Source organism: Lepidochelys olivacea (assembly GCF_965140295.1).
Source record: "Lepidochelys olivacea isolate rLepOli2 genome assembly, chromosome: 8".
NCBI lineage: Eukaryota > Metazoa > Chordata > Testudines > Cheloniidae > Lepidochelys > Lepidochelys olivacea.
In genome coordinates, this window is record NC_140418.1 from 103230414 (window position 1) to 103248115 (window position 17702).

At 45.9% G+C, this 17702-nt stretch overlaps 1 protein-coding gene across 1 annotated transcript in view; it reads left to right on the plus strand.

The window, feature by feature from the left end:
* Positions 1 to 5222, plus strand: part of LOC311524573 (vitamin D3 hydroxylase-associated protein-like) — a 30319-nt gene extending 25097 nt beyond the window's left edge. Inside the window, 5 exon segments of the mRNA XM_084635783.1 lie at positions 1570 to 1609; positions 3044 to 3068; positions 3071 to 3145; positions 4101 to 4246; positions 4947 to 5222. Of these exon segments, the coding sequence (XP_084491909.1) occupies positions 1570 to 1609; positions 3044 to 3068; positions 3071 to 3145; positions 4101 to 4246; positions 4947 to 5126 (466 nt within the window). The 3' untranslated portion in view covers positions 5127 to 5222.
* The last annotated feature ends 12480 nt before the right edge of the window (positions 5223 to 17702 follow it).

Below are 17702 nucleotides of genomic sequence, written 5' to 3' on the forward strand. Positions count from 1 at the left end.
ATTATTTCTTCACACAATGCACAGTCAACCTGTGGAACTCAATGCCGATGGGTGTTGTGAAGGCCAAAAGTCTAACTGGGTTCAAAAAAGTATTAGACAAGTTCATGGAGGATCGGTCCATCAATGGCTATTAGCCAGGCTGGGCAGGGACGCAGCCCTATGCTCTGACTGTCCATAGCCTCTAATTGCCAAAAAAACTGGGAGTGGACAACAGGGGATGGATCACTCAATAATCGCACTGCTCTGTTCATTCCCTCTGAAGCACATGGCACTGGCCACGGTCAGAGGCAGGATACTGGGCTAGATGGACCTTTGGTCTGACCCAGTGTGGCCGTTCTTTTGATTTCACGACATGTATGTATCTGTGGGAGTATTGACTCACCACAGTCACTCCCCCTTGTGGCTGGGCATGGTAAGGCAGACTTCCTCATCTAACACCCTCCGGGGGATGGTCACCGCAGTCCCATGGTAATCTGCCTCTTCTCGTCGCTTGGCCCTCCAGCCAGGTCGTCTTGTTCCCACCCCTTCCCGGCTCCCTAGAGTCTGTTAACAGATCCAACGGAAATATAAAGACAACTGAGTCTTCAGAACCAACTGGGCTTATCTGGCTGCCCTCTCACTCAGGCCAGCCTCAGCTGCAACCCAGTGACGTCACATCTGTGCTCTGGCTCCTGTATTTCATTCCACTGCACAGTGTATGGCTGGTGCAGTTCTCCCCGTTCCCAAGGTTTCCAGCAGGCTGTCCCTCAGTAACCCCTGGTCTTCCCTTGGGCTTCAGGTTGACCTCAGGAGCAGCCGCTTCCCTGAAAGAGGGAGCTCACTACATCCTCTGCCCTGGGTCTCCTCTCAACAGAATGCAGAAAACTGAAGGAACCTCTGCCCATCCAGGCTTGAGCTGTTAGTCCTGGTGGGTTCTCCCCAGCTCCTTGGTCCTCTTGTGGAACACTGACCCATAGGGCTACTTCCCTGGACCCTTGACCAGCTCCTCTTCTAGAGCTTCCCTGTGGTTCCTGTCCCAGAGTGAGGAGCCTCTAATCCTCTCCCTCCTGGGCTTCTCTGTCCTGTCTTGGGTCTCCTCCTAGCTTTCACTTCCTTCTTTTATAGAGAAGACCCAGCTCCTTCCCAGATGGGTCTGATAACAAATCAAGCCTGACACACCTTCCAGGTGCAATAAAGTGGGCTAATTGAGCGCTGTCTCCAGTTAACCTTTTTGCCCATCCATGTGGGATTACACCCCATCACAGTATCACATATTCTCTGTGTGTGTGAGAGAAACAATGAAGCGAGATGGGAATGGATTTAAGTGAATTCATTGTGGATTTTGTCCATATGGCTGAGTGAAAAGAAACGTGGTGATACCCTTTTAAAATAAATACTGAAAAGCTCTTTAAACGCATTCCTAGCCGTATTTGGCTCATATGTTGTATGATTGCTTGATCTCTATCATTGTCATATATGTGGTCATTTGTGTTCTGTAATAATGACACTCATCATTTTAACGGCATGTTTATCTGCCTTTTATTTATATGATGTACTGACACTGACTAATTAATCCTGTAAATTTTCCAGATCAGCAAAAAACCTTTGGAAGCATCATGTTGCAGTGGCGGTAATATTCTTTTCTCACTAAGACAGATCATCAAGATTTCATATTGATATTTAAATGGTCATTTCAGCTACATAGTCAGTGCAGTACTGAAACTGATCACGTGAAAATAAACCAGACATACTTTGCTTTGAGAAACATGCATTTCTACAATAGGTGATGAGAGTACAGGCAACGCTTGTATGCACAGAGGCTTTTATTCACTCAAGGGAGAGATGATCCTTCAGCCTGCTTTCTCCAAGCAGAAATAGCACAAGAAGAACTTGTAATGGACAATTTCATGTATTTCCTCGTGAAGCATATCCATAGCTTCAAGCACTGGATACCATTATTGCTAGTTAAACCACATGTAGAAGTATCGAGGCTAGAACCCAGAACCTAAGGATTCAAATACACAGATGGTCAGCACTTGACTTAAGGTAGAATCTGCATGAGAGTTTGTGGCCTCTGTTGCACAGCTGTTTGGGAATTTTTGGACTAACTGATTTCCCATTGGAAAATGCCAGTTGAAACTTCTCACAGCAACGTTATTGGTTTCAATGGAACATTCATCAGTTCCAGGATGACTAACCAATAGCCCAGTGGTTAGGTCATTCACCTAAGATGTAGGGTCTCTAGAGTCAAACCTCTGTTGTGCCTAATTTGGAGCAGGGACATGATCCTGGCTCTCTCTCTCATATTAGGCAAGTGCCCTAACTGGCTATTCTGCAGTGTGTGTTGGTGTCTCATTCTTGATTTCTTGTGAAAAAATTCTAAAGATCTCGCTTTCATTCCAGTGCAGAACAAAATTAAATGTGAGAACTTGGAATTTTTTTTTCAAAACAGAATTCTTGGAGGCTTCAACCACTAGTTGAAGATATATTCATGCTTAAGCAAGTCTGATACTCCATCCAGCAAAGGGCAGTCGTGCACACGTAAATCGGTATATTAGTAGAGGTGGCTGAAATTTTTCAAATAAAATTTTTTTAGTTTGGAAAAACCACCTTTTTTCGAACCGGAAATATTTAGTGAAAAATTATCAACATCACGGACATGTTGTTTTTTGTTCTCAATATTTTTATGACATGGATAGTCAAAAATTTGAGTTTACCAAATCACTTTTCAGGAAACGGCAAATTTCAGCATTTTGAAATACCTATTCAAATAGTTATCAATGTGCTTTGTTGACCAAAAATTTGGTTTTCGGTGAACAAAAGATTTTTGATGAAAATAGATCTCAAAAAATGGGTCTACTTTGAACCCAGTGAATTGGACATTACTTTGCAGTTCTGAAATTTTGGCCAAATTTTCATCTTTTGATCAGCTCTGTATGTTATGCTGTAGTCTTCTAGGAAGCACAAAGATGCGTGAAACAAAACCCGCAACTTTTCAAAGAAAATGCAGATTGGCTACAACTGTAGCTTAGTTACAACTGTAACTCTCTCTCTCTCTTCCTAGGCTTACCGTACAGAATTCATTGTTAAATGCTGGAGCTGAATGTTATTCTGTGTCCCGCTTTGGGTCCGGCGTTTAGCAAGGGCTATCCCGGGAAGCTATTTGGTAATCCCCGGCTATGTCTAACTCTAGCAATTTAGGCTGGTATGGTTGAGGTACTAGCAGAAATGGAAGCAAGTTTTCAAGGTTGAAAAACCTACTCAAAGAGTAGTTATCAATCATAGAGACATAGGGCTGGAAGGGACCTCGAGAAGTCATCCAGTCCAACCCCCTGTGCTGTGCTAGGACCAAGGAAACCTAGACCATCCCAACGGGCGTTTGTCCAACTTGTTTTCAATGATGGGAACTCCATGGCCTTCCTTGGAAGCCTGTTCCAGAGCTTAACTACCCTGAGAGTGAGAGAGTTTCCCCTAAGATCTAGCCTAAACCTCCCTTGCTGCTGTTTACGCCCATTACTTCTTATCCTACCTTCAGTGGACATGGAGCACAATTAATCACAATTCTCTTTATAACAGCCCTTAACATATTTGAAGACTGTTACCAGTCACCCCTCAGTCTTTTCTTCTCAAGACTAAACGTGCCCATTGTTTTCAACCTCATAGCTCAGGTTTTCTAACCCTTTAATAATTTTTGTTGCTCTCCTCTGGACCCTTTCCAGTTTATCCACATCCTTCCTAAATTGTGGTGCCCGGTATTACTCCAGCTGGGGCCTCGCCAGTGCCGAGTAGAATGGGATCGTTAACGCCTGTGTCTCACATACAACACTCTCGTTAATACACCCCAGAATCACACTGGCCTCAGCCCAAGGCTGGGAGACTTCTGACTGCCACCGTCTTATAGAAATGTCCTGGGAAAGGTAATTGTCCAACGTCTCAACAGGGAGCCTTTCATGGCCGCCGATCATTCATCACGAGTGAAGATTGCACCACCTGGCAAATCCTCCGAGCGTTCTATTCCTTGGAGTAAGGACTTTGCCCAGAGCTGGGGTTCAAGATGCCAAGCGCGGCTCGACAGAATTGGAAACCTGATGATCAGTGCTCTTTCTGTTGTCTCTTCCCAGCTGCTAGTTCCTATACAAATTTATACAACGTCTTGAACTTCCCCGCTGGGGTTCTGCCGGTCACCGTCGTCACGGAGGCTGACGAAGAAGAGCTGAAGAATTACAGAGGGCACTACAGTGACCCCTGGGATAAGAGACTGAGAGAGGTTAGCTGACATTACAGAGGACAATTTCCTGATCAATACGAAGGGAAGCCTACCCTGCCAATCTGATTTCCCTCTGAGTGGTCGAATGGGGGAAATTTCTCATACTCCTTAGTGACGAGGCTGCATTACGGGACAGGCTGAGGCAGAGGGCTGGGGAAGGGATGGGAGACAGATGAGGTAACTTTGTTAACAGTGAACACACAGGAAAGCAGAACTCCATTGATTTCAGTGTCGCTCCACTGATTTCCACCAGCTGAGGATCTGGCACCCTGTATCTCTATGCCTGTCTGCTAGCAGTGCCCTTGACTTCAGGAGGACTGCTCTAGATAGGCCACTCGTGGGAGGGACTAAAGGGGGGCACGTGACCACCCCACATCCTCTCCCCATCCCACCTGGGGTTCTGCCTTCCCGCTGCGCTGGCTCCCCCTGGCATATTCGGCTGCTCTTCCTTGCAGCCAGGCCCCAGAGCCACTCCCGAATGCTGCCCAGTACACTGGGCAGCGTCCCGGGCAGCATGGCTAGAAGAGGAGAGGCTCTGGCCCCGCCTCTTCCTCTCCCTGCCTGGTCCGGCGGGGGCACTTGACCCTGGGGAGGGTCACGTGACCCTTGGTGCCCCTCCCACCAGTTGGTAGGTGCTTCTGCCTGAGCCGTCGGTGCCCACATGCCCTGGGTGACATTAGGGCGCTTGTCTCCTCTGCAGGCCGTGGAAGGAGCCGTGGGGCTGCCTGTCGCCGTTCAGTGCGTGGCTCTGCCGTGGCAGGAGGAGCTGTGTCTGCGGTTCATGAAGGAGGTGGAGACGCTCGCCCGCAAGAGGAAGAGGAACGTGGGACCCACTGATGATGATGAAGACGACGATGACGCTGATGATTTGGACTTATAAACCCAATCACTTTCCTACTAAGACATGAAATAATGTGAGGACACCCCTGTGAATCGGACAGTTTCTCTTAGTGATCAATAAACCTCTTCAAAAGCCCCTTCTCCTCGTTAACAATTCACTAAAAGCCTGACTCTGTGCAATCAGTGCTCCATTTGCCTGGGTTCAATTTTTAACCAAAGGGTGGGAGAAGAGCAAAAAAGGATCAAAATCTCACTGAAGGATCAGTGAGCAGCAGGAAAACAAATTAAAAAAAAAAAGTTCGAGGGGACACATGCGTTCCCCAGTTTACTCATTACTGCACATGGGAACCTGGGATTTGATATCCCTGTCACAGTTTGCGATCAATATCTGCCAATGATTCGTTGCGTCTGGGACCCTCCCTCGCTGTAAACTCACTGGTGAGAAGCAGGAAGGGGAGTGAGAGCTGCGGAGGCGGCTGAAAGGGGTTGATTAGTTGGTTTTCTTGGAGAATTGTTTGAAGTAGTCACACAGCTCTAATAACCAAGCATGGAAAAGAGATGGCTAAGGGGGGATACGACTGAGGTCTATACAATCATGACTGGTATGCAGAAAGTAGATAAGGAAGGGTTGTTTACTCCTTCTCATAACACAAGAACTAGCAGTCACCAAATGAAATTAATAGGCAGCAGGTTTAAAACAAAAAAAAGGAAGTATTTCTTCAGACAACACACAGTCAACCTGTGGAACTCCTTGCCAGAGGATGTTGTGAAAGCCAAGACCATAACAGGGTTCAAAAAAGAACTAGATAAATTCATGGAGGATAAGTCCATCAATGGCTATTAGCCAGGATGGGCAGGGATGGTGACCCTAGCCTCTGTTTACCAGAAGCTGGGAATGGGTGACGGGGTGGATCACTTGATGATTACCTGTTCTATTCATTCCCTCTGGGGTACCTGGCATTGGCCACTGTCAGAAGACAGGATACTGGGCTAGATGGACCCTTGGTCTGACCCAGTAAGGCCGTTCTTATGTTCATTTCTTCTCCAAGGTCTGAAGACACTTCACCCATATAGAGCAAGGGGTAGAGCAGGAGAAGGGTGTGAAAACAACAAAATACATTTTTTAAAAATCAGTCAACGTTGGCAGGGGGTCTCCCAGAGCATCCTGTCTCACCAGTGTCTGCCTTTAGACTATAAGCAATTTGGGGCAGGGACTGTTTGTTTGTTCCATGTACACAGTCAAGAACGTAGCTGGTGTTGAATAATAAATCTGGCTCTGGCCCAAGGGCAAGAGCAGAGAATAAAGAACCACCTGGTAAATGTTCTTGATCTCAAACAAAATGCAACATTCTTCATTTGGGAGGGCAGGCTCAGCATAGGGTCTCACATCCTTCCGTTTGCTAGTGGCAAACACAGAATCATAGAATATCAGGGTTGGTCATCAACCCTGATATCAGGAGGTCATCTAGTCCAACCCCCTGCTCAAAGCAGGACCAATCCCCAATTTTTGCCCCAGATCCCTAAATGGCCCCCTCAAGGATTGAACTCACAACCTTGGGTTTAGAGTAACAGCCGTGTTAGTCTGTATTCGCAAAAAGAAAAGGAGGACTTGTGGCACCTTAGAGACTAACCAATTTATTTGAGCATGAGCTTTCGTGAGCTACAGCTCACTTCATCGGATGCATACTGTGGAAACTGCAGAAGACATTATATACACAGAGACCATGAAACAATACCTCCTCCCACTCCACTCTCCTGCTGGTAATAGCTTATGTAAAGTGATCACTCTCCTTACAATGTGTATGATAATCAAGTTGGGCCATTTCCAGCACAAATCCAGGGCCAATGCTCAAACCACTGAGCTATCCCTCCCCCTCCGCCACAGGAAGCTACAGGCTGCAGAAGGGTTTGATGGGTGGACTTTGAGATACTGAAGTTCACTGCTCAGAGGCCACTTGGATAAATCTGCACTGTATCTCTTCAGACTCATTGCTGCTGAGATCTTGGGGCTCTGGGGGACAATTTCAGTGGAATCCCAGGGAAGACGAGTTGGCTCACAACTGCCCAGCTGGTGGAGTCGAACAGACAAGCGATCGACCACTCTGCGATCTGGACATGGAAAGCAGAATAAAACCAAGAGCCACTCGTCCCTGTGCTAGGGACTCTCAGTCCTGGTTGACCAGACTGATCCACAGATTAGCCATTAGCAGCAAAGCTCTTCGTGCCCAGTAACTAGTTCAGTGCAATAAACAGACTTGGCTGTGATCTACAGCAACACTTTAAAAAAAAAAAAAAAAAAAAGAGAATTTTTTTGTCAAAAATGTTCTGTTTGATTCAACCACCGAAAATTGGGTGGGAGGGGGGGGGACTTTTTGGTTCAAAATTTTCAGCTGTCAGTGAAACGTTTGGCTTTCAAAAACGGATTTTTTTTCTGGAAGACTCTGGTTTTTTAAAAAAATTAAAAATGATCATAGAGAACCAACCTTTTTGCGGTTTCAAGTTTGTGTTGAAAAAAATTGGAAAAACTTTTGCAGGAAATTTTGGAAAAAAAAATCAAAATTTCTTTAAATTGCCATCAAAGATATTGGTGATCTTTGGAGCAGCTCTAGTTGGTACATCTTATTCCGGCTTCTGCTAGAATTCACCTGTCATGGGGAGCAAAGTGGGCCCAGCTGTTCTGCTGTCCACATTGGCTGTTGAATTCAATGGGAATTGTTCTACTGATTTCCGTAGGCGTTGGAGGAGGCCTCGTAAAAACACCTACCACCCACTGGGCAGTGGTTCAGGATCCAGAAGTGGGATGGAAACTGTCCAAGGTGGCATCCACACAGCTTGTCCAGTGGCACATTGATACCTCAGAAGCTGGAAGGGGGGCCCAGAGTCACAATCAGAGGGCGCTTTGAGTCATGAAGAGAGAGACACCACAGCAGGGCAAGATCTAGCCAGGAGGAAGTGCAACTGTGGTGAGTGGAACCCTTTACAGGCACCATCACCATAATATCCGAACACCTCCCAATCATTAATGTAGTCATCCTCACGACACCCGTGTGTGAGACCAGGCCGTGCTAGTATCCCCATTGTACAGAGGGGAAACTGAGGCAAAGAGCAGCTAAGTGACTTCTCTACAGTCACGTAGGAAGTCTGTGCCAAGGCGGGGCATTGAATTTGGGACTCCCACATCCTAGGGTAGTGTGCTGATCACTTCCCCATCCTTTCTCTCCATCCTGGGAGCAAGGAGGGATGACTTGGCCCCTCCACAACAGCTGTGCCCTGTGAAGCAGTGACCCCAAGTTCCCTGACCCAAATCTTTCCCTCCCCCAGACCACAATACGTGCACAGTAAAGCCAGTGGCGGTGTGTGGAAATGATCCCAGCTTTATGCCTTGCCCAACGGGATCTCTCACTGGCCAAATCCTCAGCCCAGCGCCCCTTGGTAGCAGGGCTGCTAGAACAGGTCCATGAGATCTGGGGCTAGGAAGTTCCGGTAGAGTTCCTGCACAGATAATCCCTTTGCCATTAGCTCATGGGATACCATGGGGAGGGGGGCAGAGAGTGCTGAGGGACTCTTCCGTGGAGCAACGTTGGACTGAGTTGGGAGGAATCCCTGCCGTGGTGCAGCTACGCTGCGTGAATGGACGTGGTTGGAATCCTTGCTATGACTCAGGTGGAGCTGGTGTGTTTGCAATGGTGCTGGCAACCCTTGGGTAAGGCTAGGAGCATGTGAGTGTGTGGCTGGGGAGTGATTTGAAAGGGGAGCAGGCGCTCAAGGTTCCCACCACCGGTGATGGCAACTGCTGCTTTCTCTGCCACTGAGGGGCCAAAGAAAAGTGCTGCCATAGGGCAAAGAGATTGTCTCCTGCCTCTAGTCAGCGGCCTTGCTCCGACAAGGACTCAAACCATCCCAAGCCTGGAGCAAGGCTGACGTCCCTTTACTGTGATTAAAAAAAGAGAAGGTAAGATTAGTTTGTAATACCCACACCCCAGATGAAAACCCAGACCTACTGAAGGCAACAGGAGTTTTTGCAATTGACTTCAGTAGGGCAGGATTTCACTCCCATCTTTGCTGCCTCTTGAGCAATCACTCCCCTTTTGATTGATTACGTGGTGAGCAAGCCCTTTGCAAAGGCCTGTACTGATGGAGACTTCCCTTTATTGGAGAAGTTGTAAGTCAACACAGCACCATTGGATGTGTACTGGAAAGAACCCTGAGTACGTGCATTTTGGATCCAAAATGACACTACAAATCCCAAGTGAAATAGGCCCCACGGTCCTGCCTTATTTAACTCACAGGAAGGGAAGAACCAATGCCCATGCTTCCAGCCAGGAAGCAGATTCTTTAGATGGAAGAGCTAAGATCAGCAGGGAATGGCCAGGGAGGATGGATTGAGTCAGCTAGCTTTATCCACCCATCCCACTGAGATTTATTCATGGATCGCTGGTTTTATCTGGCAGGGGATAATATAAAGGGAATTATGTTTAGGTTATACATTCTCAATCCCTTTGGACTCATGGTGTGGAGCACCCTAGCTGTGCAGAGCCAGCTGGTCTGAAGAATCCAGCCTGCCGTGGGACATGGTGATTTCAAGGAGTGCAATTATTTTTCCATTTTCCATGTCCAATCAAGTTCCGGTTAGGAATCAGCACTGCTTAGTGTAGGTATCAAACAGCTGGATTGCCTGAACTGCCTCCTTTCTCTGTTACCGCCCAGGGCAGGAGATGTTATGGATGCCATGTTGAAATCCCAGATCCGTTGTTCCAGCCTGCCAGTTTTGGTGTGCAGGATTTTGGCTCTGATCTTAAACCCCATGGTGAGTCACCTAGATGTGCATCTTTCTCATTCCCTCACATTGTCATGGCAAATGCTCAGAGATCTGCAGCAAGTCAAAGGTCCAGCAGATGGAGAAAGGGGAATAATGGCCTAGTGGTTAAGTTACTGGCCTAGGATTCAACAGATGTGCCATGGACTCCCTGTGTGAGCTGGGGCAAATCACTTAATCTCTCTGTGCCTCATTTCCCATCTGTAAAACAGGGTTAACAATCCAGACTTTCTCCCACTCCTATTTTGATTATAAACTCTTCAGGGCAGGGATTGCCTTTTACCATGTGTACACCCCAACGGGGCCCTGAATTTTGGCTTGGACCTCTGCACACTGTTGTAACACACCTAATAATAAATATCTTTGGTTTCAATGTGTCAGCTTTGTCAAGTATTTTAATGCTCCATGGGCACAGAATGTACCTCCTTTACGGGGAGCACCTGAATGCAGGCTTGTGTTTTGTTAAAATAAACACCGTCTTTCAACAACCGTGAACATGTACAATGTGTTGGCTGATTAGCGGGCCAGCTGTTGCACTTTCGTGCTGATTGCTTTAGGGATGACTGCCAGGAATAAATCAGCAAGGTTGCTTGGGGAAATGTAAAGACCATGATTTACATTTGAAAATTTGATCTCTCAATAGTTTCCGAAATGCATCTTATACGGCAAGTGTTTGCCTCAGTATTTGCATTGATGGCTGTGGTGAGATGTAAATTGATAAGCACTTCTGGATCCTCCGAGTGAAATGCATGCCATTTCCTCCAACCGGTATTACATTATGAATTTATATTTGTGATCATTTCCCTCATGCATTGTCTGAAAATGACTCTTCTGCTCTGAGCCCTACTGGGTCAAGCTCACTAACTGAAATCAAGCTACATCCGCTTCTTCCTCAAGCTGAAATAGGACAATAATAATAATAATAAACTTTATGGAGACAGTGCTGGGTTTCCATGTCCTGCCTGTTGATGATCAAATTCTGGGCTCAATAACGCAGCTAAAAACAGTTAAGGCATAGAGGTGAGAATGTCCTTTGTTATTTTGAGTAGGAATTTTTTCTGTAACAATCTGCATTCCATTTTCATATCCCTGACTGGTTATTTGTGGTTTGCTTCTCGTATATCAGTATGTGCCTTTGTTATCTCCCTGTAAAGCAGCTGGCCGCTCACCCTTGGTGCTGCCCCTAGACGAACAGATCCCGGTAATGCATCTAGGCCGATAGATTGAGCTGGAAATTAGAGAGACTGAGAAAAAGGGGTATATGTGAGTAGCAAAGAGAGGAGAAACACATCTGTTTTGCAAATTCACTATATTTTAAATACTCATTGAGACAGATCCTCCGCTGGCATAAATCAGCGTAGCTGCACTGAAATCAAACGAGCTAAGGATCTGGCCCCTAGTTCCTGAAAATTCAAAGGAGAGCAGTGAACCATCCACCGATAAAATCATATTGACGCTGACTAAATGGACTTCAGGTCTGATCCAGAGTCTGGCAATTGCTATGATTGCTCTGTTACCAGGCTAATTTAAAATAGAATTTCCTTAGTTTCTCTGAATTGCCAGAGATCTGAATGACCTGTGTGGAGCAGAGTAAGAGGCTTTTATTTCAGACTTCAATGCCAGCATCACATTCAAATAGCTGTGCTGAAATGGGGTATTTGTGCAAGGAATAGTAAGGAAGGGCAGACAGTTCATTAGCTTATAACATACCAGGGTTGGATATATATCACTGATCTGGGTAAAGCTTGCTTCATTTCAGATGCTGCTTGTTATGGCAGGATGGGATATGAAACAGGAATTGGGAGGCAAAATGGGATGCTGGGTTTCCACCTGTATATCGGTATCCAGGTTGGTGGTGTAGCCCGCAGCCCCTGCACAGCTATGCCGGTGTCCCAGCTCCGGGAGTGCACAGTATAAGCTTAGGTTACACGTGTGTTTTTCAAGGTAGAATTACAGCAGGATTTCCACACAGATCCTCTAGACCTTTATCCTACATGCATTTTGATTGGCTGTGGCCTGGGTCCAGCAGAGCGCTTCTGCAGGTGCTTAACTATAAGCACTTGCTTAGTCTCAGCGACTTCAGTGGGGCAACTCAGGTGTACTTAAGTGTCTTGCTGGGCTGAGGCCTGGGGGTATTATGTAAAGGTCGCAAACGTCTGTGGGTTTTCTCGCCCTTTTAAAATAGGGGTGGAAGAATAACATGGAGATTGTAGTCGCTGGTCTGAAATTTGCCCGTCACATCCCATTTAAGTTTGCGGGTGTTAGTGAGACCTCAGTAATGCATAAGCTTTGTGCTACTCCTCTACACAGGGGTAATTTCATCCTGGATGAATCTCTTGCAATAACCCATGGCCAGACTCTGCGGCCAACGGATGGCAGCAAAACAAGGGCTAGGACAAGAACTCAAGACATGTGGCTTGAAATATGTAAGCCTCTGCCCAGTGAGCAAAGGGAGAACTGTCATTATAGTAAACTGATTTTTTCCATCCAATAGAGGTGGGGTTACCAGTTTTGGTTGGATGTATTCCTGGAGGTTTCATCACAGGACAAATGTTTAATTCCAGATTAATCTTTGATTCCTGGAGACGCCAGGACAATCTTGGAGGGTTGGCATAGAAGGGAAGAATACACATACACACAGATCTGTTAATTTACGCATTGTCTTTAGAGACATTAAAGAGCTTAATGCACAAACATCTATTTAATTAATGTGTGCTAAGGAAACGAGAGAACACAAGGCGCTACCATAAAGGTTCATTGTAAATTGTGCCATGGAGAAAGAGGAGTGAAAATGTTTACAAAGTGAACCAATCAAGACAAAACATATAGATCTTGTCCTTGTTACTAATGCTGTGCTAGGTTACGAAAGCCAGAAATGTCTGGAAAGAAAAGCTGGTCAGGAATTTTTTTGACAAAATGATTTTTCATCGGAAAATCCTAATTTGTCAAAGCAGAAACTTATTGGGTCAGTTTATATGAAAATTTGGTCCGGAAGGTTTTTTCAGGGCCAGGCTGGAGTTCCTGAGAGAGACCAAGACGAACCCACCCCTCCCAAGATAACCAGCGGCTTGGTAAGTCATCTGAGATAAGAATACTCAGCTTCAAGTCACTGGTTTGAATGAATCAGAGCAAGCATTTGAACATAGATCTCCTACACCCCAGTTGAGTGCCCTAAGGACTGGGCTATAAAGTCAGTATAGTGCTGGCTCTGTCCAATGAATATTTTGCTATTTATACCAAGTGGAACACCTCCAACAGGAGAGATTCTATAACACAAGGTCTTGCCCTTGGGTCTCCCACATTGTGGATGAATGCCCTAACCATTAGGCTAGTGGCTGTTCTGGTGTAGAGCTCTCTGGTGTCTTCTTTTTGTTTGTGGAGCAAAAACAACTGTCAAACCCCATTTTTTTTTTCCAAAGAGAATTCTTGTTTTCGAGCCAGCCCTACGTGAAAGCGTCCTTTCCTTTTCTTTGTTCACACTCTTTGTTTACTTTGTGCCTCTGAGGCACCATTCTAGGGAGCACTTGTGCCGGTGAGTAACTTGAAGTACATGAGTAATCCTACTGAGTTCAATGGGAGGGCTCGCAGGTGTAAAATTATTCATGCGTACGTGTGTGCCAGATCAGTGCCTCCACTTGCACTCACGTGCTTGAAGTTAGGCATGTGCTTAAGCATCTTGCTGGCTCAGGGCCTTAGGTGCTAATGCAATGCGCATCAAGGTCAGTGAGAGCCTATCCCTTGACTTGAATGGGCACTGGGTCACCTGGAGGACTGAGCCCAGAGTTGGGGGTCAGGAGGGCATTGGCTCTTATTCTGACTCTGCTACTGACTTGCTATTTGGCTGTGGGCAAGTCCCTGCATTTCTCTGCCTCAGTTTCCCCATCTGTGAAATCAAGATAATACTTGCCCACTCATTTCCGGTCTTTTAAGACTGTTTTGTCTGTAATTAGATTTTTTTAAAAAAGCAAAACTAAAAAAAACAAATTCCATCACATAGCTTCATATTGATACTTCCATGGCTCATCAGCAGGGTTGGAGCCATCACACAGACCTCTACCACTTGAGCAAATGCAGTAACTGATAGAGGATAACAACCTACTACTGCTATGTGGACCAGCACTGAAGGAAGGAGGATGAGATACCCACTTGCCCAGTGTGTTTTCATAGATTTGCTGATAGCAGAGTAATGGTGAGACTCAGGCATCTTGGGTTCCATTCCAGGCTCTAGAGGGGAGGTGCTTTGGTGGGCACAGACTCTTCTGCTCATTTTCCCCAAGCTTGACCCGCTGCTGTCCCATCCCCTCCAGCCTATCCCTGGCCTGCATTTCCCTATCCCTGGCTCCTTCTCCCAGGCTTCTCATCCCCGTCCCAGTCTCCTTGCACAGCCATTCCTAGTTCTCCAAGTTCCAGTCTTGCTGTCCAAGGCCCAGTCTCCTCCCTCCTCCCCTCCCCCCACGCACACTCATTCCTGGTCTTCTTGCTGTACCTAGACTTCACAAAAAAGTAGCGAGCCAGCTGCCAAAAAGAGGCGGAAAATGTTTTCAAATGCACATACTAATGAAGCTTAAACAAATAAGATTGTTTCGAATAAATACAATAAATTCGCAATGGGTTTTGTCTTTTTAAAACTATTTTTTTCTAAAATACAACGTACAGCCAGAAACTCTCAAAAACATGAATTTTGTAGAACTCTGTAGATCATCCATAAAAAGCATCGTTTTTCTCCCTTATAATAAAATGTCAACTTATGAACAGGACACGAAGTCAACATATATTCCTGCCATTCACAAAAATCCCTCTGAATTTCATAAAAAAAACCCATAAAAATACAAAATACACCTCACCTGCCCCACAACGCCTGCTGTCTCTCAGCGTGGGTCCGGGAGAGTTCTGCTCCTCTTAGCACTGGCTCTGCAGGTTGGCTTGCCGTTGGAGGGGAAATCAGTGACGTGGAGGCTGGGTATGTTTTTAGTGCAAATGCTTTGCATACACACCAGTCCTGGAACAGGGGTGGTCAGCAACTGCATGCAGGTGAAATGTAGCCAAGTCAGCTGATTAGAAGTGACTTTTGGCTTGTTCATGTGGCATTGGGTGGATGTTTTCAGGCAGTTGTGGCCTGTGGTTTTCCCACTTGTCACTGAAGTACACTTCCCCCGCCCCCGCCCTTGACCAGAGCCCTGCAGCATTTTTTGCAGCATGGGGTCATGATGCAAACCCCGCCCAGCCTTGTGACATCATGATGCAAACCCCACCCAGCCTCATGATGTTTGGATGCAAATCCCCACCCAGTGTCATGACACCTGGATGCAAACCCGACCCCCTGTTTTTTTGGGCTGTTTTTTCCATGTTTTGGGGGCCAATCACACTTGGTTTAGAGCAGTTTTCTGGCAAGCCCTAGGCTGGTTCCTGGGATAGCAGCTCTGCCTTAAGGATTGACTCTAATTAGCGAGATTAAAACAGGGCAAACACCCTTGCTGCTCACTACAGCTCTCCCCAAGGAATCCTCTACATCTACACCAAACTAAAAGCAGCACAGATTTCTTCCAGCAGTGAAACAGAACTTGCCTAACAGCACCATCTAGTGGCTCCCTGGCCCTCGTAACTGTATTAATTGTCTATGTCCAAAGACAGAGGGGTTGAACTAGAGTCGTTAATGCCAACCTGCTATTGGTCAAATATGAACGCAAGAGACTTGTTCCATGAAGTTATGCGTGAAACCCATTTTGTTGAAGGCCAACGCAAGGCCTCTGCCCCACTTGAGTCCCATTGTTTTAAAGGCATATGTGGGGCATAGGAATGAACTCCAACCCACGTTGCCATGTTCCCATGGAATTGTTTCTGCCTGAGAAGCTTTTTAGTTTTTCCATCATTCTTCTGCACAATACATTGTAAAGACTGACTCTTCAGGTCCAGCCTCTGGAACTTAACTATTTAAATGTAGCTTCTAAATGACTGGCTGGTTCCCTTTCAATTTAGAGGACTTATTGAAATAGACAAGAAACATTAAAAAAATAGGAAAATGTTCAATCACAACAGCTGTTGTGGGCCCAGCCCCATCCTCAGTCAAAACCCCCAGGGTGTACATAGGCAGCTCCCACCACTGAGATGAAGTCACCATCCCCATGGGGAACTGGCTCCACACTCCATAAGATGCATGGGCCCCATTTAGCCTCCACCCCAAGCATGATGCATTGTCAGATGGTGTTGGGTCATAACCAAAACTCTGCCCATGCTCTGTTTCCATTCATCTCCCATAACAACTCCCCCACCATGTGGCAAAGCCCTAGAGAATTCAGTACAGCTGTATATCCCTTTGGTAAGATTCTCTGTTCCATTCCAGAGGGAGATAGAATCATTTCTACAGAACCCTATGACATTTCTTTAAAACCCTGATATTTTCATCCCTATTAAGCTCTGCAGAACTTTCCCATAAAGGCCTGCAGCTCAAAAGAAACTTGCCCAAGGTTCAAAGTTCCACATTCCCACACGTGTTTCATGTTCTCTCAAATCATAGATACCATGTTCTATAGTCAGCCACTTTGCCACCTGGTAAAAATGTAATTGCTAATTGTAGCTGATGCTGACTAATATACACAGGCTAACCTACATCCATGTTATGCTGATAATACCACCTGTCATACATATTCCAAGCAGTTAAGTACTGTATACAGATTATTAAGCATTACTAGAGCAGTTATATAGCCCAAAATTGGCCTGTACTTTTGTTATAATCTTGTACACTTATGCTACGTCGCCCATAACATCTTGCATTAGCTGAAGTAAGCCTTGGCTTGAGTAGATAGGAAAACTGTCAGTCTCAGAGCATATGATTATTTCCTCATGGCAACAGGAAAGGAGTTACCCATACAAACCTAGGTGTCTTCATACCTCCTTGTACATGAAATGCATGTGTTCAAAACAAACATAAGGGTGCATCATAACCTGGAACGCATGGATTTAGAACAAAAGATAAAGGGGTACACCATGGTACCAGAAACAAACAAGGTAAGAAGCTGATCAGTTGAATCCAGTTTCAGGTGACATATACAGTACCTTTTGCTGGTAAACAAGTAGGGAATAAAAAGATGGCTTAAGGGATGCAACTTCGGGGAGCACACCTTCTACGTAAGGTGAATGTAACATCACTGAATGGGCCTACTCTTCGCAGACTAGTAATGTATAGAATCGTTTTCCTGTACCACCTTAATAAACCTGACTGACATTGATTCCTTATGAAATATACTCAAGAAAGACCAAATAACCAGTGTAGTCAAGCAATTGACTATGCAATTGATCAACAACTGAGTTGGGGCTTAAGTCTCATTTCTATATGGGAGGTTCTTATGGTGCAGAAGTTCTCTCAAGGACTCCCTGCCCTCTCATTCATGATTGGCCAGAGCTGATCCTCTCCCATTCATGACTGCAGACATTACTGCAGCAGGGATTTTCAAAGGAGCCTAAGGGAGTTGCACCCCTAACTTCCATAACATTTCAATAGCAGCTGAACCCCTAGTTCCGTTAGGCCTTTTGAACACCGCACAACAACTGCCTTCATGGGAAAGTACAAGCAGGAAGTTATTTCGTGTGGGTGTGACCCTTGGCTATTCTGGTCTGCTAACAGCAGGGACGGTAGGAGGGGATGTAACACTGACATCTGCCCACTGCAAATCAACTGAAACCATCACGCTAGGACCCGGGACTGAGTTCTACCCCCAGCTCTACTATTACCTCACTGGGTGTCCTTGGCAGCTCTCACACCCATCGGACCTCATTCTCCCGATCTAGAAAAGGGGATACTGG